Genomic DNA, 21,536 nt, shown 5'->3' with positions numbered 1-21,536 from the left:
CTCAGCCAATCACGTCCCTCCTCTGCCTGGACACACCTCCGAGATTTGAGCGCTCTCTAAATGTATATATCATAGGTTACAAGCGCGAGCGCGTGTTTGAGTCACTGGTAGCGACTCCACACGTCAAAAAAAACAAAAAAAACAGACAAGACAATCACCTGCTGGGTAATAAAACTAAAGTGTATAGATGAGCAGCCCGATGAGCGCGAGCTAATGGTTTATATCTGAGACCGACCAAGACGCAGCATTTTAAAGTGGCATGTCAGTGACCCGCTTTGTGATTTAGTATTAATATTATCATCACTTCTTATTGCACATTGCACTCTTATTGAAGTGGACGCAGGAGCGGAGCCTTATGCCATTACGCGCGCACCGGGAGCGGGGCTGCAAATGGGCGGCATAGGTGGCAACCTCTACCTCAGCATGTTGAATGGGACTGAAACGCAAACTTTCGGAAAGAACCCCGACATCAGCAGTCACCTGCACTGCAAGGACCTAGCCGACTTTAAGATGGGGATCCAGGACGGGAGGTTTTACTACCCGGACCCGGTTCAAGGCGGGCAGGACGCGCTGTCTCTGCCGTACCACTCGGACCAGGCGGTGGGAGGGTACGCAGCGCAGCCCGGCAGGTTTTACGCGCAGACCCTCAGCGGCTGCCCGTACGGCGGCGTGCGCTCGCCGCCCAGGAGCGGAGCCGGGCAGGGCTACATCTCGGCGGCGGGCGACGGGTTCCCCAGCGGGGGCCCGGCTCAGGAGAGCTACCAGGCGGGCTTCCAGCATGGCTTCCAGCGGCCGCCTCTCTACCCGCTACCTGGGCTACAGGTGTGCGGGAAGACGCAGGCGCTGCTCAACAACTACCCGCTGTGGGCCAAGTTCCACAAGTTCCAGACGGAGATGATCATCACCAAGCAGGGCAGGTGAGTCCCGACCAACCGCTCCTGCTGTTGTGTACTGTTGTGTACTGTTGTGTACTTTTATGGTCAGATGTGAGGGTTAAATAAATACATTACGCACCGCTGTCCTTCTGCTTTTACACACTTTCTACTCCACTTTCTGATCTTCACTTCGAGCAGCTGCAGAAACTTCCATCAGTTTAACTTGAACGACTGTTTTTTTTTCTTCTTCTTCTTCTGAGAACCAATATCACTTTTAAAAAAAGTGTCATCGTGGTGATCAGCGATAGCTTACTCATCATCACCATCAGGGGACGAGGTGTCGGCAGCTTGGTTTTTGTTTGTTTCTTCTTTCTTTTTTATGAGAATGACCTCTGAACATGTTTATTTACATAACATGCACAATTGGACAGAGCCATAATTAGACTGAACAGAAATGAATCTACTTGCAGTAATTTATTTTAATATATATATCCCAATAATGGGGCTTAATTTAAAATACTTGATTTAAAAATATATATGAAAAAGTATAATTTCTCTAATTACTATGAAATATTCCCTCTATTTTTGCCATTCCTTTTTGTAAAAATATATATGTTGTAATTGCTTGGGGCTGGAGTTGCTCTGGAGCAGATACCTGATGAAGTGGAGCAACAGCAGTTGCAGGCTGAGTTGCTGGAAAACATTGTGACACCTCAGCTTGACCCCTAAAGTCAGGGGGTCACCTCACTGCAGCGCAGCGGGAGATGAACCCCACAACAGAAAAAAAATCAATTATATTTTACACCTTTTGTAGTTCATTGTTATGATTTCTTCTTAATCACTATAGCGATTGAACTCGTTGTTGAACTCCTAAAATATGTTTTATTTATTGATCGTCAAACATCTGTTGAACATACACATTTCATGGGTTTAATATTTAATAAAACAAAATTCAAATCAGAGCCAAATCAAACCGTGATGTCTCATCTCGCGACACAAACCTCAACCTCATCTCTCGAGTATAGAAGCGATGATGATACTGAAATGGAGAATTAAAAAAAACAAACGTGAATAAGCGCCTGTGAGGTCTCAGGGCTCCGGACCGAGAGAGAGAGGGATAGAGAGAGAGAGAGAGAGAGAGAGAGAGAGAGAGAGAGAGAGAGAGAGAGAGGGGCTCCGGGCCTCTCTGATGGGTCACCGAGCATCAACGTGCATCCACGTCCACGAGGATTAATTCACTAATGCGCGACACTTGTTCCTGACAGAAGTTTCCAGGCCAAAGGTTCTCATGCGCAGAACCAGTGCGCCGTCACATTACAGGACACGGATAATTCCACCTCTCTGTTTATCTCTGTGACTCCAACCTAAATGCTCCAAATCAGCTTTTTTTTTTTTTTTTGAGGATTCATAGATCTAAATCTATGAATGGAGGAAGAATTAAAATGTGAACGTGCACGTGCATGTGACATACTCGTGCCACGTCGCCCTCTGACCCGCGTGGCTTCTTTAGTTTCCTCTCTGGTTGACTGCAGGTTCACCTGTCACACTCACTTACGTCACATTCTGCATCTTTCAAGTTGTTTCTTGACATGCTATCTTCTTTTTTTCTTCTTTTAAAAACTTAAACAAAACAAATGTGCAAAATGCTCTGTTTCTATAATGCTTCACCTTATTGCATCATAGCGATATGGATTATTAGAAGACGTTGACATTACTGCATTAAGGACATTTATTAGACATTTTAAGCTGTATGGAGATTGTGTGAAAGCATCAGGTAGTTTGTGTCGCAAATTTGTTTTTCATTGTGTTTTATTTTTGTTTTGTGTGTGTGTGTGTGTGTGTGTGTGTGTGTGTGTGTGTGTGTGTGTGTGTGTGTGTGTGTGTGTGTGTGTGTGTGAGAGAGAGAGAGAGAGAGTCATTTGAAATAACATGTCCATGCAAACACATGTAATTAATAAAACACTTGGCAATTTATTTTAATCGTAATACACATGCTCTCTCCAAATACATGCATGCACACACACACACACACACACACACACACACACACACACGCAACAACAACATAGGGACTTATTTTTAGACAATACATCTTTAATATCTTGTTGTGAATAAATAATCATGACGGTTTATTATGACACAAAACTTTCTAATTCCAGTTTTACCAGCATATTTAAGATGTTGTTTGATCTTAAAATATGTTATTACCACATGATTTTCACTTATTACAAACAGAAACACTGTGTCTTCATTGTTTGTTTACTTGTTTTTGATGTGGTATTTTTTTCCCAGTGCAAAACTAACTTGTCAGACTTTTCTGCACAAAAGATAAAAGGTTTCTTGAGATGGGCGCAGGTGTTAAACTTCATGCATGGGACCCAAAAAAAAGCTAATTTTCACGTTGCACAAAAAACCACAAACCTCATATAATGAAAATTTCAAAATGTTCTCTCCCTCTTTATCTCCTCGCTCCATCACTCTCGTGCACAATAAGTGATGACAGCCTTTTTTTAAATATTTTTCAAAATATAAGAAAAACTCCTGCAACAAGATTCTGGAGGAGTTTCAGAGGATCACGAAAAGTTTTCAGAATCGGAGCCAAACATCCTTCTAAAATTTTCATCTCGGGTTCCGGCTCCTACAATAATTTTTGCTGTGATTTTGGAGGGAAGTCGGAGGGTCTGCAATGTTAATCAAAACCCCGGTATATCTATAGAGGAGCTGAAAGGAGCTCTAGACGAACAGTGTAGAGAAGGGTCAAACGCGGCCGAGCCTTTAGATGGAGGAGGTGAGGCGCCTTTGAAGTTCAGGAAGTAAAAGACGAGATTCTCTCTCTTTTTTGTGCCAGTATACTTTCTTCAGCCTGCACTAGACGCCCGACAGATCTCTCACAAGTTTTGCTCGTGTACCACACCTGCGCTTTGAAATGGAGAGACATTTTTCATGGCCTGTAGCAGAAGATGAGGGAGGGAGGTATGGAGGGGTGGGGGGGATTCATCTGCACATCTCATGAGCTAAATTCAGATCACCACACTGGCTGAGGCCATCTCAGGCTGCTGTTTCACTCGTGCACCAAGGCAAAGTTCATGGAGGCCGATGTGAAAAACATTCAAGAGGACGAGAGAAAACAATGCAGAGAAAACGGCTCAAAGATGCTTTTCAGATGCAAAATAATGGGATTTTTCTGACATAGTGAAACAGGAAATGAAGTGACTCAAAGTGAAAAGAGAAAGCAAAGCTTTTCTTTCTCTCTTTCTGTCCTCGCTCATGTGATTGACCGGGGTGCCGATCCCACACCTGTGTGCACACTTTAGATGTGAGTCAAGAGGTGAAACTTTTTCCTTGCCGTGGTTTCTAAGAAGCCCATTTCATTTAAACAAGGAAATTATGAAATGTGTATTGATTTCGTCAAGACAATTGCATATCACCCATCCGGAAATGAGCCTCGAATAAAAAGAAAAACGTTTTTGTTTACTCCTCTCAAAGCTCTTATCTACGAACGATTGCCTCCAAACAAAGACTTAAAGATAAAGATGGTAACTCGCGAGTCATGCTGACTTTGTTCCGCACGGTCATCCAGTCTGAGTTCGAGGAAGGAGATGCAAACACCTTTCAGGGAAATAATGCTGAGCTCGACTTCAGACTGGAGAGGAACCACGCTGCTCTGCTCTCTCTCTGCTCCACCGAGGCCAAACTATGATGCTTCCAGAGGAAAACCCTACTTTGATTTATTTTCAGAACAGTTGTGAGGAGAGACTTTGCAGAATTATCGCGCCATTCCCTCTCTCCTACTAACACATATCAGAACCTTGACTCTGGTAAAACGTTCACTGGCACACAGTTTAAAAAAGACAACGTGTGATTCTTATTAAATATATTTAAGTCCCGAAAGTAAGACACCATCCATTTAAAAATCAAGTAGGTCATATTTTAAGAAAATCAACAAGGAAATCAGAGCGCTCATGTTCTCTGCTGTGCATTTCAATGCAATGTAGTGATGTTAAACGTGTCAGAGAACTAATGTAGTAAAAAAAAAAAAAGCAGCCGTTTTAAGGTGAGGAGCGTTTTAAGGTGAGGAGCGTTTTAAGCATCGCGTGTTAATTACCGTCCTATGTGTGTTTGTCTAAAAAGCAGAAGTGGGACTATTTCAAGGTTTTAACAGTATGACTTGTCACTTCCTGTTCAGCTGGTTTTATGGGTGCATGTGCAGCTTTTCACAGAAACATCGAGTGCCAATATACGCTGATAACTGCAGGAGTCCTTCCTCTTACCGGGTAAACGACTCCTCTAATAATCGAGCGATGAAGTCCACCGCTGTTTGAGCAACAGGTCTCAACGAGGTCACTTTAATTTATGGCTCTCTATATTTGGTTTCCAAGAGTGTTAATAAAAACATTGAGGCCACACTGATACACTAACTAGTGTGCCAGAGAAATATTTAGCATGTCCCAAAATGTAATGTGTCAAATGCATGTATTACCAAAAATACCAGGATGTTCTACTGCATCCGGTTTGACAGTGTGCAAGCTTCTATGGCTATTCTGACCCACAATCCTTTGCACAGCAAATGCAGGCTGCATGCAACAATGCATACTTTGTACGGGCAGCTGCAGCATGTACTAAAAGTTGTTATTAATCAACAAAGATGTCAACAAATCCCATGAAAAACTACGAATCGATCCGGCTAACAAGTTATACATGATTTCTCTTCCTCCTCTGAGCCATACAACTCCATAAAAAAAAAACATTGAAGAAGATGACATGTTCCTTCATCACCATTTATTCTGACTCAATCCCACACACACCGTCCTGCAGGTCACAAATACTCTCGAGATTAATCCGCCGCTTAAAATAGTCCCCAACAAATGCACTATTTCCTCCTGTTTAAGTAACATTTTATTAAAAACAGGTGTTTAAGGAGAGTACTGAGCCCTTTTTTCAAAATGAAACTATAGGTTTTTTACCTGTTTTAAGAGATTTACATCTTCAACATGGGAACAAATGGCCTTGAGGTGTCTGAGGAAAAGGACAAACATTGTTTTGTTGAGTACAGAAATAACGTCAGTCGTATCCTTTATGAAGCATGCAGCATGAAAACCAACAGTGTATCAGATGTCAGGCTGCACTGTAAAATAGAAATTGCAACGCACAATAAGTCGATGCAGCAGCGAGCTTGCAGAGCGGAGAGCGAGCGCTTGTGTCCGGCAGCAGCTGTAGACGGGCTCGTCTTCGTCACAGACGATCAGGCGTACGCACAGTGACAAAAACTGGACCTGAACTCCTGTCCGGATGAATCAGCAGGTGCGCTCATGTAGAAAAGTCCTCTCTCCCCGGTGAATATCCAGTTCCTCTTCTCCCCCGGACAAACCCTCCACTCCTCCCTCTGCTCTTTCCTTTTCCTTTCCTCTGCCCCCTGGTTTCCCCTCTGTCTATCCAACCCTCCAACCTTCCTCTTTCTCCCACCAACATCCACACAGTTTATTCATTTGTGTGTTCTTTTTCTTAAATGTCAGCACTAGCCGTAGCATCTCTGTAACTGTGTATGGTTGGTTCACCACACTCATCTGTTTCTGTGGCATTTTGTCTGAAACAACAAACCAAAAAAAAGACTCCAGTTATGAGTATTCATGTGCGTATACATCCAGGAGTGCCAGCCGGTTGTCGTCACCGGCACAAGGTTTCCACTGAATCAGAGCGGCACACTGGCAGGTCGGGTATAGGAGTCTATCTGGTGGACGTAGAGTTGCGAGTTTGATTCCCAGCAAGTCCTTTTGCCTTTTTTTGGCGCGTGAGAGCTGTTTGAAATGTGTCAAACTGTCAGAAAGCAGCAGAGCTACTGTACACGCTTCCTTACCACATTGACTGAACTCTGCACATGAGGCCTGAGGAACAACCCCGCATGCTAATACCCCTCTGTGTTGTGTTTTCTACGGTTTCCCCCTTTTGGCAAGTTCTGATTTCCTATAAAAGGCTTTGTATAAGTGAATTGACAATATCACTAGAGCAAACAGAAAAAAAGAACATAACTTACTCACTTTCTCGATTTCTCTCACACAGCGTGGGAGGGTTGATCCATTCATATGCTGAACAGCAGAGTTTCTGTTTTCACTCGTATTAAAGTCTGCAGTGGAAGAAGAGCCGCTTCACCTGTTGTTTAAGAGCCGCTGCCCGGGTCGGTTTCACTGAGAACTGTGATGGATTGTTAAACTGGACTCGCCATGTTGCCAGAAAGACCCAACTGGGACAGCTCAGGGCCGGGTTTTGTCTTACCTGTGTGTGTGTGTGTGTGTGTGTGTGTGTGTGTGTGTGTGTGTGTGTGTGTGTGTGTGTGTGTGTGTGTGTGTTCAGTCTACAAGCAGTCATTCAAAGGCCCAATCAAATTCAAAGAAACTTAAATGCATGATTTGCAAGATTTGCACAGATGTGTTGACATTTGCATTCACATTTCTTCAATGCAATAAACCAAATACATAGTTTGAAGGTGTTTTTGCTATACTTTGATATTTTGTTGAGTTGATATATTAGTTTGTATATGAGAGGCATCAGAAGTATTGTTTGAATACCGCATCTGAGTTTAAATCATGACCTAAAACCGCTGGTCGCTGGAGGTTTTAATCAAACATAAGCAGTTGTTGGGGACTATTTTCAGAGGCGGATTAATCCACATTTCATTTCACTCAGAGGTGCACAACTTGTACGTATACATTTACTGCTGGTTTCAGTAATGACAATAACAAAAATATAAAAAATTACCAGAATGATGCTTTATAAGTTGTCGAAAAATAAAAAGGAGTATAATAACTTTACCTAAATTAAATAGTATTAAGTGTTTTATCTATGAACTATGACTATAACTTTCTATACTCATCTTAAACTGACACATTTCATTCGGCACAGAAAACGTAGTTCGATACCCAGACCAGTGTTAGCTTAAAGAAATAAAGAATAAACTGATCAATTATAAACTACATGATAAACAACTGATTTGTGTCAAAATGTGACAGCTGTCCTCATTAACTATGACTTCATTGAATCAGATTTATTGGCCCAGTTTGTGTGCACACTCAAAGAACTTGACTGTGTTTTTCTGCATCTGTCAATGTACTTACACAGAAATATAAATAACAGCAAGTAACAAAGACAAAAAACATATGTATAAATAAATAAAAAGCATCAATGCAAATAAAACATCAATATACAAGTCATGTGTTCTGTATAAAAAGTGCAAAGACACTGCATGGACACAGGTGTCCCACCGGCCTCGAACGCATCGTCTCTTTACACAGCTCACTTGTTTTTACACCACTAAATGACCCCCGTGCTCCAGGGAGGACACGCTGAATTTAAATGAGGTGAATCTGCATCAGAGGGGAGCTGACAGTTGTTCCACTTTGCTTAAGCAACACGGGCAACATGGAGGACGCTTGTGTTTCTGACTCAATTATTAGCACATTAAGTCCAACCCTTGTTTTGAGATATTAGAGATTTTTATCAACAACAACAAAAAAAGCTCCAGTAGCAGAACAAACTCTTTAAAAAGGGCGTTCCTGAATAGGAAGTATTTTTTTCTTCTAGTCTTACGATGACTAATTTAAATCATGCACTGAATGAAACCCACTTATCGCTTCCAAAACTTGTGAACTCTTTCACTGCATTTATATGGAAACATTTGCACCATCAGGCTTTTATTAATGCTTTAATATAATAATAATAAAAACATGCTGCAAACATACTCCGGGCAGGATGTGGGGTTTACAATAAAAGTCACTCCCTTTTCACATTGAACTAATCAAAGCGCTGGCGACTCATTACAAATACTCCATAGCCTCAGGAGCCGTGAGCCGGTCTAAAACAGCCAAATGTCAAACATGTTGCCCTGATTTATGAACACAGCTACACACTGGACGCCTCATATAGACCCAGAGTGCAGGGTGCAGGGCGCTGCTTCATATGAATCACCACTCTCATCTCTGTCTGTTGTGGCTGTTAGCTTTGCTTAGCATAACGACTGGAAGCAGCTAGCCATGGTTTTGTCTGAGCACATCTGTTTTTACAAGATCTAATGAGTTAGTCTGGGAGCTTAAGAGATGCTTGTAGGGAGATATTTTAGGGGAGGTAAGGGAAGTAAGTAGGTCAGCCACTTTGGTCCAGACTGAAATAAGGTTGACATTTCTAGCTTTTTATGTCAAATATCAACAAATATGTTATCAATTGCCATGAAAGCCATTGATTCCCAGAAGATAGACCATAACGACACTGATCTTTGGTGTGACTCAATGGGTCACATTATTTTAATTGTCCAATACTTTTGTTTATGACTAAATACACAAAAAACTAATGACATCACTATCAGCTTCAGCTGTACTTTGTGTTTCGGGCTGATGAGCGAATATTTGCTAAATGATTTGCAAAAGACGGTGAAGACGGTAAACTTAGTAAACATCAGCATGTTAGGTGTGTTATTGTGAGCATGTTTACAATGCAGATGTTAGCATTTAGCTTTAAAGCTCCATAGCCTCTGACCTCTGGAGAAGTGACCATTAACCAAGAGGAAGGTATACGTTTTATTTTAGATATTTATTTTTAAATAACTTTCCTCGACCTTTAAATGATGAACAGCTGATACGTCTCAGGCTCCACCTTTTGCTTTCCGTCCAAAAGAGAAAATTCTTAACTTTAAATTGAGCGTTGTTATTATTGAATATATATTATAATATATAATTTTAGACATTGTGATAACAAAATGTCCAGCCAGAAAGCAAATATCTCCCAAAATGCCGAACCATTGCAAGATGATGCAACCCGTTGCTCTGTATAATATAAAGAATCTCTATCAACACGACATGTTTAGTGTGTATATGAATATGCTGCTGCAGACCGTCACCGCTGTGTGTTGGTTTTGTGTATTCTTTGTCCGTATCTTGCATTTGTGTGCGTTTCTCTCTCGGTTGAGCCTCTCCTCTCCTCCTCTGGGCCCCGAACCCCCCGTCACCCTGAAGCCTCTGTGTTCAGATCGGGTCCAACATGTAGAGCTCCAGCAATCAGGGGCAACTTAATCTTTTATTAACAGCAGCATTAAATATTCACCTATATACAAACACACACACACACACACACACGGTCAGCCATCCTCCTCCACCTTCCTTCTATTACTACGATTCATTCTTGAGCTGGTGAAGAGGAGTTTTTTCGGTCATGAGGTCCAATCCCACGCCTCTTTCATGCATTACTGTTCTTAAAAGCACACTTGGAATATCTTCCATTTCACTTGATTATTGTTGCATTAGATATTTATGTGACTTCATCTTCAACCGTTTTATTTTAGAAAGAAAAATATAGTTATTGAGGGGGAATCCTGAGAAGTCCCAATGTTCACCAACAATACTTAATAATACAAGTGGGGAAAAACCTGCACAATCTACTACTAATAATAATAATAATAGTAGTAGTACATGCATTTTATATCCCAACCAATACTTTGAGCATCACATTTAAAAAAGGAAGTATTGTTAAGATCTGTTACTCATTAAATCAGACTTAAGAACATATATATATATATATATATATATATATATATATATATATATATATATATATATATATATATATATAAACTAGTTGTGAGTTTCAGAACATTTCATTGGACAAAAAGATATGTGTATGAACCGTATGTTTCCCTCTGTGTTCCCCCAGGAGGATGTTCCCCTTCCTGAGCTTCAACATCAGCGTTCTGGACCCGTCCGCCCACTACAACGTGTACGTGGACGTGGTTCTGGCGGATCAGCACCACTGGAGGTACCAGGGCGGCAAGTGGGTCCAGTGTGGGAAAGCGGAGGGTAACATGCCAGGTGCGTTTTTAAAAGGCAACACACAAGGGATTTGATGGACATTTCAATTTTATGTGATATTATATTTTTTTTTATTATTATATTTTTTACTACATTTTGGAGGCAAATGTTGTACTTTTTGCTCCTGTATGTTTACAAAAATAAGATTTTATGATACAAAATATTCCCAAATAAGCATAATTATAAGATCCTAATGTATAATATTATTATTGTTATTATTTTAAGAGTCTTTGAGTATTTAGAAAAGCGCGAAATAAAATGTATTATTATTATTATTATTATTATATAAAAGTAGTGAGACTTAATTCCACTTTTACCAGCTCTAACGTTAAAGTAATGCAACCAGGAATGCATTAATTATTTAATATATTATTTTTAAACGGGGCAGCATGCACACTTAGTAGTTTTAGTTTTGGTACTTAAAAAATATTTCAAAGCCAAGTTTTTTAATTTTTTATTCCAATAACATTTTAACAAACGTATTTCTTACTTCATTTGAAGTGATGATCAGCAGAGCATGCAGATATTAACTAAACATGGAATTACAATATTTGCTAATCAGAGAATTAACATGCAAAGTTGAATTTAAAAACTTCTTAACAAACTTACCGCCAGCAGCCATAAGCGATGCAAACACGAACGAGCACCAGCTGACGAGCAGAACTCTCTCTGGTCCATCGATGAGCCTTCATCTGCAGCACGGAGGATGGAAGTGGTTTATTTAGCATCACAGCAAACATGCATGCACGCGGTAAAGAAACAAGACGTGCACCACGATGCATGAGCAGCCTGAGAAGACTTGTCCTTCTGCAGGGAGTTGATTAAGTTAATGAAGATTAAAAACTTATTGATGTCCAAGACAAACACCTCAGATTATAAGTGATCATATTATCAAACAGGGAAAGTGGGAACAGGTGAGCAGGTGAGGGGTTCAGTCAGGTGCGTCTGGTGGATGATGGAGGATGAGAGGAAGGACGGCGAGGAGAAGCATCAGTTATGAGAAAGTGTTTTAATTTAAGAAAGTGTAATAACCTCATCTTATTACAGCACTCTGTTATCTGCTCCATCTACTTGTTGATTCATCAGGTTTCAACAAGAGCTATATTAGCTTATTGCAGATATATCAGCGACAGAATATACACAAATCATATATTCATCTATAAAAACAAATCATAAAGTAGTTCAAATCAGCCCCGCCATCAATAACTTATGAATAATATAATGTACTTTTTATCGTTCTGTAATGGGACATCCTGCATGATGAGTAATATAATGTCAGTTGATATATTAGTATCAGTGTTTTTTTTGTTTAAAAAAATACTGCGATCAGCCGACATATCTTAATCTGATTTATTTTAAAGCTTTCCAATATCAATATCCAAGAATCCATTATTAGTATCGTGTGAACCACGTCATGGCCGATGTCCAATGATATGTATCTCCAATTGTGACTTTTGCAAAAGAAACAATGAAGGTCTCTTATTTTATGTAACTAAATAAACTATTTATAAACAAATTATGTGAAAAAAATGTCAAATTTGAAATTGCTCATGACAAGTCTTTAATTTCTTCTTTGGGAAAATCAGGGAAAAATCTTTTTGGATCTTTACAAACCAGAAGTATCATCTTCTTACTTTTTCCCCTATTTGAACCTTTAACTATTAAAATTGGTCATGTAATGCCTTCATGCATGTGTTAGCGGTTGTTCTTGGACAACATTATTTTAAGATTTCTAGAATTCTTTCCAGTTTTCATCTCTGGGAAAAACATGGATTAGTTTTCTTTCACTTCCTCCATCCTTTCTTCCTCTTCACACGTCAGAGAACAAAAGATTTAAAAAGCAACACAAAAGCAAGTCAACCGAGACGATATTTAGTGTGATCGATGAGACTAACCACGGTTATATAAAGGAGGGAAAGTGAAGGTGTTGTCACACGTGTGCAGGTGTTGTGGAAAGGTGACGACGTGCTACAGTTGTGGAAACTGTGGTGAAACTTTACTCCATTAGATCTAATAGTTCACTTGTGCGGTGAGCGGTGAGTTAGGAGGTCACCGCGGTGACGCTGTGAAAAATTACGGTGCCCGGATCGTATCCTGCAATAACAATGCAAACTATTCAAATATAAAAACGATTCTGTTGGCGGAAAAATTTGTATTTCATTTCAGGTAAAATATGATGAATTTTTTTTTTTGCAGCTTCTCACCTTCCACTTATTTAAGCGAATCAGACCCATAAAAGGGATTTATTGTTTCAAACAAATATTGCCAGGAACAGCCTCAATATCTTCAGCTGGTGCATGTTTAATTTTCTGTGTTTTATATATATATATATATATATATATATATGATTTAAGGTCAAGTATCATAATAATTCATGGCTGCTGGTCACTCACTGACTTGTCTTTGAAAAGATCTTCATGTATTGTAATTCACATTGTTGAAATAGATTATAATTTTTTTATATTTCATTATATTGTGACTATAAGTTACATTATATTGTGACTATAAGTGTAATTATTTGCATTGAGGGAAATAAATATCATTAAATCTATGCAAGAACAACACAAAATATGATATAATTCATTTTTACTTTGACTTTTTAAAGTAAACAATTAAATTTAGAGTAACTTATAATCACATCATAGTGAATATAATGCAATATATAAAAATAATATAATGTATTACAACTATGGGAATTATAATACATTATGATACTTGCAAAGAAAATGAAGCAATTAGTATTATAATACTTGTTATGGTTATTGTTATAAAGCATCATATATATTTAGTGTTTAAAACTATAACTATACAGTGATATGAGCAGATTATAACGTATTATATGTATGTTTATGATGGATGAGTCATAGAAGGTACCCACTTTTCTCTCCTCATCTCGCTGAACTTTTGCACCTAGAAATGACTTTACATTCACATTAATTCTTTGCACGATCTATACTGTCTGCATGAGCGCTGCAGATAAGACTGATGTTAGACTCCCGCGTGTTATAGTGACCAAACTGTGTAAACAATGCTGCTTTTAGCCGTTTTCTAGCTGATAAATACGTTCAACGTGTTGCTAAATGTTGCCCGTGGTGTCCTTTCAGGGAACAGGATGTACATGCACCCCGACTCTCCCAACACGGGAGCTCACTGGATGAGGCAGGAAGTGTCGTTCAGCAAACTCAAGCTCACCAACAACAAGGGCAGCACCAATAATGTGGCGCAGGTACTGCTTCCTGTTTCCTGTTGTCTGCCTGCTGCTATATTAAGAGCTTTTGAAGCCGCTGCTCTGTGTTCACCTTTTGAAAAACATCTTCCACACGAGCTCCACGTTCAAAGCATCCAATGTCTCTTCATCATCTTTGACATCTTCCTCTCATGCCATCACATTTCCTGTCTGATTATTCTCAATCAAATAAAAGGTAGAAAGTCTTATAAATACCTCTCTCTCTGCAGATGGTCGTGCTCCAGTCGCTCCACAAGTACCAGCCTCGCCTCCACATCGTAGAGGTGAAGGAGGACGGCTCAGAGGACGCCTACCTCTCGTCCAAAGCCCAGACCTTCATCTTCCCGGAGACGCAGTTCATCGCCGTCACCGCCTATCAGAACGCAGACGTAAGGAGTTGTGTGTGTCGTTTCTGTGCAAATGATGGTCGACCTCAGCTTTTAGTTTGAGTTTTTTTTCCACGCACGAGTCTATCTGGAGTCTTCTTTCAGATTAGTCGAAAGGAAACATCTAAAATATCTATTTAGATGTTTATTTTACTCCTTTGCGTCTGTAGATTTCTCCTGAATTCACCAAAAGTTCTCATTTGCATATTTAAACATAAACATTTCAGAAAGCTTGTAATACAAAACAGTATTGTCTTAATGTGTGTCATCAACTGGGGAAGTTTCATATTGATATCTATAAGTTAATTATTTTACCCTGTTCACCTGCAGAGCCTTCAACATCTCTTTAAAGGCTGTTTTCTCTCAATGAGTTTGTTCTCAGACTCTGATCCATAAATCTCCACTTCAACGTTACTCTTTCATTCCTCTCTATAGTCTAAAGGTTTCTACAGAGGGGTTTGTTCATATGTTATTCATAACCTGATGTATACAACATTTTATAACAGAATTCAAGGTGAAAATTGAATCTTTATGGCAGTATTTTCTGATTTATGGCATACAATACAAAGAGATATCCCAAACTACCTCGTTGACTCGAATATGTCAACAAAATGAAACAAGAATTCTTAACCTGGCATGTTCTGGAAATAAGCAAGTAAGCACATATTTACGTTATATTATACGTTATAACTATTTCCCTTGATTTTTAATCACGTGTCCGTACTTTTGTCACATTTCGGACCAACGAGAAGGGATCTGTCTTCAGCGACTCTCGTCAGGGTCGGACTTCGGCTGTAAGCTTTTAGTCTCTGCATGTGTGCATCAAAAGTGCACACGCACTAATTTACAATCCTGCGATCTCCTGCGAGTGTAAACAGGGGTCACTACACGAGGAGCCGCCTCACACCCAGCTAACCTGAGTGTTGCAGTATGTGTGCTGCATACAGTGTATCTGCAACAGCTGTTCAAATGCACTGTGGAGGAGATAGTGTGTGTGTGTGTGCGTGTTCGTGCGTGTGTGTGTGTGTGTGTGTGTGTGTGTGTGTGTGTGTGTGTGTGTGTGTGTGTGTGTGTGTGTGCCCCCACTCTGGTTCGAAAGACAAAATCTTTCCAATAACACAACGAGAAGTTGCACGTAATCCCTCATTAATTATTAGTCAGCTCTCTCTCCTTTCTCTCTCCCTCTCCCTCTCTCTCTCTCTCTCTCTCTCCTACGTGGTTGCTCACTCCTTCTCTTTTTTTCCGATGCCTACATTCTCTCATTGCCCTCCTCCGATTCCTCACACAGATCACTCAGCTGAAAATAGACCATAACCCCTTCGCTAAAGGTTTCCGCGACAATTACGACACGTAAGTAAAATTGTTGTTTTTTCAGAAGATGCATTTGTAAAACTACAGTTTTTGAATCTTGTATTGGAGTGAGACTGGGTAATTGCCGGTCCTAACTTTTAATATAGCATTAGATGTGATTACTGTGCTGCAGTGAACAGGGTGTGAGGGGCTGTGTGATGTTTGATAGATAGTTTGAGGTTTTGGGCAGGAAATAACACCTTCCTTTTTTCTCTCTTCTCACACTCTCTTCTCTTGCCCTCCCTCCCTCCCTCCTCCCTCCCGCCTGCAGGCTGTACGCTCCTCCCGACTCTGATCGCCTCACCCCCTCCCCGACAGAGAGTCAGCAGCTGCTGCCGGGCGGCTGCTTCCCTCAGGGCTACCTCTCCGACCAGTACATGAGCCCGCTGCCCCAGAGCCGCTTCTTCGGCAGCCAGCAGCAGCACAAAGACCCGTCCTCCAGCCCGGGCCCTCACAGCCGCTGGTACCTGCCACCTCAGCAGGGCGTGGCCGCAAACCGGCTCGACTTCGCCTCCTCCTACGACGGGGACTTCTCCGGAAACGGTTTCTACAAGCCCTTCCCGTTGCAGACGTCCGCCCACCACGCGCTAGGCTACTACCCGGACCATCCTTTCGCGTCGACGAGCGTGTCCGTCTCGGGGGCCGCCTCGGCGGGCTGGACCACCAGCCGGCCCACCCCTCAGTACCTCAGCCACCCGAGTAAGAGCGCCCCGAGCCTGGGCTGGTTCAGGCCCATATCGTCCTCCTCGTCCTCCTCGTCTTCTTCCACGTCGCCCGGCAACCCCCGGCTGCACCCGCCCTCGCTCCTGGAGCCCCTGCAGCCGCCCCCGCTGCATGACAAGCCCAAAGACAAAGAGGCGGCGGTGGAGGACCACTGGCTCGAGCCCCGCTCCGTGAAATCGGCGGCCTCGGCCGACTCGGGCCTTTTCGAGGGCAACGTGGGCGACAGCAAGAAGAGGAGGGTGTCGCCGTACACGTCCGGCTCTGAAAACTCCCCGCCTCGCCGCGGGGGAGAGCTCTGCGAGAAGGACAGCAACAGCGACGCAGACTACTACGGCTATTACACCCACTGAAACCACGAACCGCCATCGCCTCTCCCCCCCACACGTCTCCCCCCCGCACTCTCACACCGCCATGTCTGTCCAGCGATTGAGGGCTGGAACAGTCTCTGATTCAACACAAACACACAAAAAACAGCCTCATCTTCTGTCACGTCACAAAAGCCCCTCCCCCCCTTCAAAGTGTCGAATGATTACAGGAGAAACTTCCAGGGTTTACTGTCAAAGTTAGTGTTGGACAGGAGCGGATGTGACTGGGGGAAGATGCCCTCGGGTCACACAAACACCACACAGACAAACGGACCTGTGACTTCAGCCCTTGAAACATCTGGAGATGTGTGGTGGGGGTGATCTGCATATCTGCTTTGCTGACAGACGCCTGCAGGGATTGTCTGTTCTTTCGCTGTCAAACACTCTCTCTGTCTCTTTTTGCTCCGTCTTTGTCTCCGTCTGTCTCTTCCTTCTCACCCTCGACCTTTCACACATACTCATGCAGTATGCTCGCGGTCATTTCCCCTGATGATTCTGAGCAGAAATTACATTTCACGCACAAGTGCAGCGCCCACCGGTGGCTGCAGAGGAGCACTGCACGGCTGACAGTGCAGAGGGAACTGATGGCAGAAGGTTAAGAAGGCTTAGCAAGCACATGTTCTGAAGCTCGGCACGCTAACCCAAGTCAACCCGGCTCGGAACAACCTTTTCTGTGTGTGTGTGTGTGTGTGTGTGTGTGTGTGTGTGTGTGTGTGTGTGTGTGTGTGTGTGTGTGTGTGTGTGTGTGTGTGTGTGTGTGTGTGTGTGTGTGTGTATGTGGGTGGGTGTGTGTTGGTGTTAAGTAAATCAGCAATCATAGAAGAGATAGCAAGGCCTCAGACAATCAAACATATCTCACAGGTGTTAAAAAAAAGAGCTTCTATCTGTGAAGTGGCTATATATGAATTTTAGATCTGGGATAACAATTTGCATTTCAATGCAACATAATGCCCATATGGGTGTTTGCAAATCTACGCTGTTTGCACTATAATGTGATTAGATCCTTGACAGAGACGGTTAACGTTAAAATGCTGGTTAATATGATAAAATATCACATCAGGCGTGTTTAAAGAGAAGGTCTAATAGGAAAAAAAATGAATAATTTAGCTTCATTAGAGCTGCAACGAATAGTCAAATCATTTCAAGCAAAAATAACAAACATTTGCAGGTTCCATCTGTTTAAAATGTGATAATTTGCTGGGTTTTGCAAAAAAAAAGGATATTTTTGGATATCACCTTTGAAATTAATTAATTAATCGAAAACATGTTCAGAAGATTAATCGATGATGAAAATAATCATTTGTTGCAGCGCTAAGCTGAAAAAACAATCACTCGTCTTTACCCAAAGATGGTTTCTCCGACTGTACGCTGGAGAAACCATTGATGACCTTTGACCCCGAAGATCGACGCTCTGACTGGTTTTGATCTAGTTGTTCTCTCGTTAGATGTTCTGAATAAAGGACCATGTAACGCCATGTAAAGGAGTCCTGCTGGCGTTGGGCCTCAGTTATCTTTCCAAAAAGAACCAACCAAACGTCAGGTTTGACCACCTGACAGGCAGTTCTGATGAGTTCTGATTTCCTCTCAAACATCCTAAACTTCCTGCGTGTTTCCCAGTGCAGACATGTTGAAAAGTGGGTCATTCAGACGCACCTGTAGGTAAACAGACGAGGCCTTGTCACCCTCGGACGCCGCGGTAAACAGGAAGCGCAAAGTGACCAGACAGACACTCTGAATTTCCTCCCGAGTCTTCGGGCCAATCATGTCGTGACTCTGGCTGACAAGAGTCCCGGCTCCTGGCTCCGGTGACAGAAATGAAGAGTGAGGCTGCAGTCGGCGCTGATCAGAGATCGGCTCCTCATTCCTAAACCAGGTGTGCTAACGGCCTCGGACAACACTGGAGGCGACAGACGGACGGGCACTCGGTGCCGTGCAGCGTTACTGTAGTCTTTTCTCAAGGCAGAGAGGGAATCACAAATACATCTGCTCTTGAAATGCTTAATTACGCTCTAAAATAGTGAGAACAATAGTGAGAACAACCAGAAAAGAAAGTATAATACGACTTAAAGAAACTGTTCGCTAAAAAGGCAGCTAAAGCCAGTAGACTGTTAGCATAGCATAGCATAGCATAAAGAGTTAAAGCAGGAGGGGGAAACGGCTCGTCAAAATAAAAGTACTCATAACCCGTCACAAAAGCAGAAATTACACTTCGGTTTTCGTACAGATAAAAACAAACAAGATATAAAGTGTGAATTCCTTCTGTTTCCAGTCTTTGTGCTGACGCTAAACTAACCGTCTTGTCATCTAACTCTTTTTTATTCATTCACAGTAAAAAAAGAAAAAAGTGATCAAAGCACATATCGACCTACTGCCACCAAACATTTCATAGATTCTACTTGAGAGAATTCAGGGGTTATGGGGACCAGCGTGGAGTTCAGTTGAGACTTAAATATGTCGTTCGCTGAATTGATAAAAATAAGTTTTTTGTTTTTGGTGTCTGGTCAATATTTAATGGTTGCGTCGGATGATTTGGGTTTCGTATTTCTATTTATCTTTTTTAATTCTGTCTGCGGCCCCGTCTGCGTGACAGAGTGCTGCAGGGATGGCGTGTTTGTGAAGGCTAACCCGGAAGTTAGCATCACACGAGCCAATGGGATTCTTCCATTGCATTTTGGATTATTGCAGAAAATAATCTCTGTGGCAAACAAACGTTTAAGATACTTCTTTGCAAATTAACATCCCTTTTCATGATGTTTGAAGCGTGAACACAATCAGCAGAAGTAAGAAGCTAACGTTAGCGGCTATAGAGGAACTCCAGCACGGTCACATGACTTCACGTCTCCACCAGAAAGCTGCAGGAGGACTTCTTGTGAGGACGCTCAGTCGTCTCATTTCGACTCTTTTATTAAGACGCTTAATTCTAACTTCACCAGAAGGGTGTTTATTGACCTGTTTTACATCAGAGAACTAAACGTTGAAATCTCTTCAGCTTGTGTTAAACACAGACCTGATTTTAGGCATCAAACCTAAAGAAAAAAACACCCACCTATGCAAAAAGCGCTAACTAATTTCTGGTTTTTGGACTCATTACTGCAGCACTCCATGAAATTCAAGCTTCTCTGAGCTGGTTTCATATAAAATAATCTGACTGCAGCGCCCTGCAAAATGGTCTTCGCGATGATGTTGACGCAAAAAAGGGACGAGCTGTGTGACAGCGCAGTCCTTCACCTGCACATTTAAATGACAAAGTGTTTATGCTGTAAACAGAATGGATATATTGTGCGTTGCTTGTGTAAAGATGTACTATTTAAATCTTATGTAGACATCCGTCGGAGGAAAAAAGGTGACGATTGACCTCGATGAAGGTGTGCGATGGACAAATCGTGCTTCAAGTGCAATTAATAGAAAGTACAATAGTTTTAGGATCAACGGTGACATCGCAGAAACAATGAGAGCAAAGTTTTACGTGATCACCAGCCTGTGGACGATGTCGGTTATTTATTTTAACGTGCTGTGGTTTGTTGACGTGTTTCACTTCCTGCACCAACACGAGTGCAAGAGCTCACATACAAACGCTTTCAGACGCCTCAGGAACGCCCCCTGCTGGACATCTCAGCTAATACAATCAACTTCAGCCAATCCATAATGGTTAATAACAATCCTCCATTTCCCATGAGTCTGTGTTTCCCCTCAGCAAGAGAATACAACTGTGTGGGAACTGTATTTCCAGAGATTTTACTGTTTAATATAGAAATAGAGTGAAGGAGAGAGACCAGACGAGGTCAAACGTGAAGCATGTTTTTTTTTTTTGTGTGATCCATGTGCACTGTTTATGTCGAGGGAGCAATAATCCTCCGTTGACTCTTTTGTTAAGAGCTTATAAAATGCAAAAATAAGAGATGAAGATTTCTCAATGAGGAAAACTGTTATTTATTTAAAAAAAGTGGCATAATTGTGTATTGTATTGTTGTTTTTTTATTCATGAAATTAAAGCTTACACACAACAAACCTCGTCTGTTTTGATGATTTCCTTTTATTTAACTGAACAAAGCATCCTTTGTAAATGCTGCAGATCCAATTTAACGGTTAATATATTATGTGAGAATGAATTTGTGCCGTAATATTATTTTCAAACAACTTACAATTATTACATTTATCTGCCGTCAAGTGACGTCAGAATACATGAATTGATATCACTGAGATAAAACAGTTTATTGTACTGTATAAGTACAGTATGCACATCCAACCAGCTGGATGTTCTTTTTTATTTTCACTATAAATTACATAAAAACACCTCTTTTTAATATGTGTATTTGCTGACTGTCGTATGAATGTTGAATGTCTTTTTAAAGCTTTTATGATGGAAACAGCCGCCTGCTGCCCAGAGCTCAAGTTGTGGGTCGAACCAAAAGACAGAAGAAACTCACTAAAGCAGCCAGAGGAGCTGGTCCAGGTGATAACTACCTGTAGGTTTAACGCTCTCATCTTTAATGTGCTTAATATTCACAAACACATTTGCGATTAATCGAATTACCACAAAAACCAGCTAGCGCCCCCTTGTAGCCGCTGTAGCGCCACCTTCAGTTCACCCATACAGTCAAACTGTACTCATCCTAAGAGGAGAGCATGAATTGAATAAATGTTTTTTACATTCAATACACTAACACATCAGGCCTCCTACTAACCTGGCAGAGAAATGCAATGATGTGTGCGTCACACATTCAGCCTTTTCTGCAGAAAACTCTCAAAAATATAAACATATA

At 41.5% G+C, this 21,536-nt stretch overlaps 1 protein-coding gene across 1 annotated transcript; it reads left to right on the top strand.

The window, feature by feature from the left end:
- Positions 1 to 390: 390 nt before the first annotated feature.
- tbx21 (T-box transcription factor 21) lies at positions 391 to 16,758 on the top strand (the record flags this gene model as incomplete). Its single annotated transcript, XM_079214228.1, has 6 exons — positions 391 to 917; positions 10,569 to 10,723; positions 13,828 to 13,949; positions 14,180 to 14,338; positions 15,624 to 15,685; positions 15,957 to 16,758. 6 exons carry the CDS (start codon positions 391 to 393, stop codon positions 16,756 to 16,758), a joined length of 1,827 nt encoding a protein of 608 aa, XP_079070354.1.
- Between the last annotated feature and the right edge of the window lie 4,778 nt (positions 16,759 to 21,536).

Source organism: Taurulus bubalis (genome assembly GCF_910589615.1).
Source record: "Taurulus bubalis genome assembly, chromosome: 2".
Lineage (NCBI taxonomy): Eukaryota > Metazoa > Chordata > Actinopteri > Perciformes > Cottidae > Taurulus > Taurulus bubalis.
Note: the sequence above shows the minus strand (reverse complement) of the source record. Positions and strands in the feature narration are given on the sequence as shown.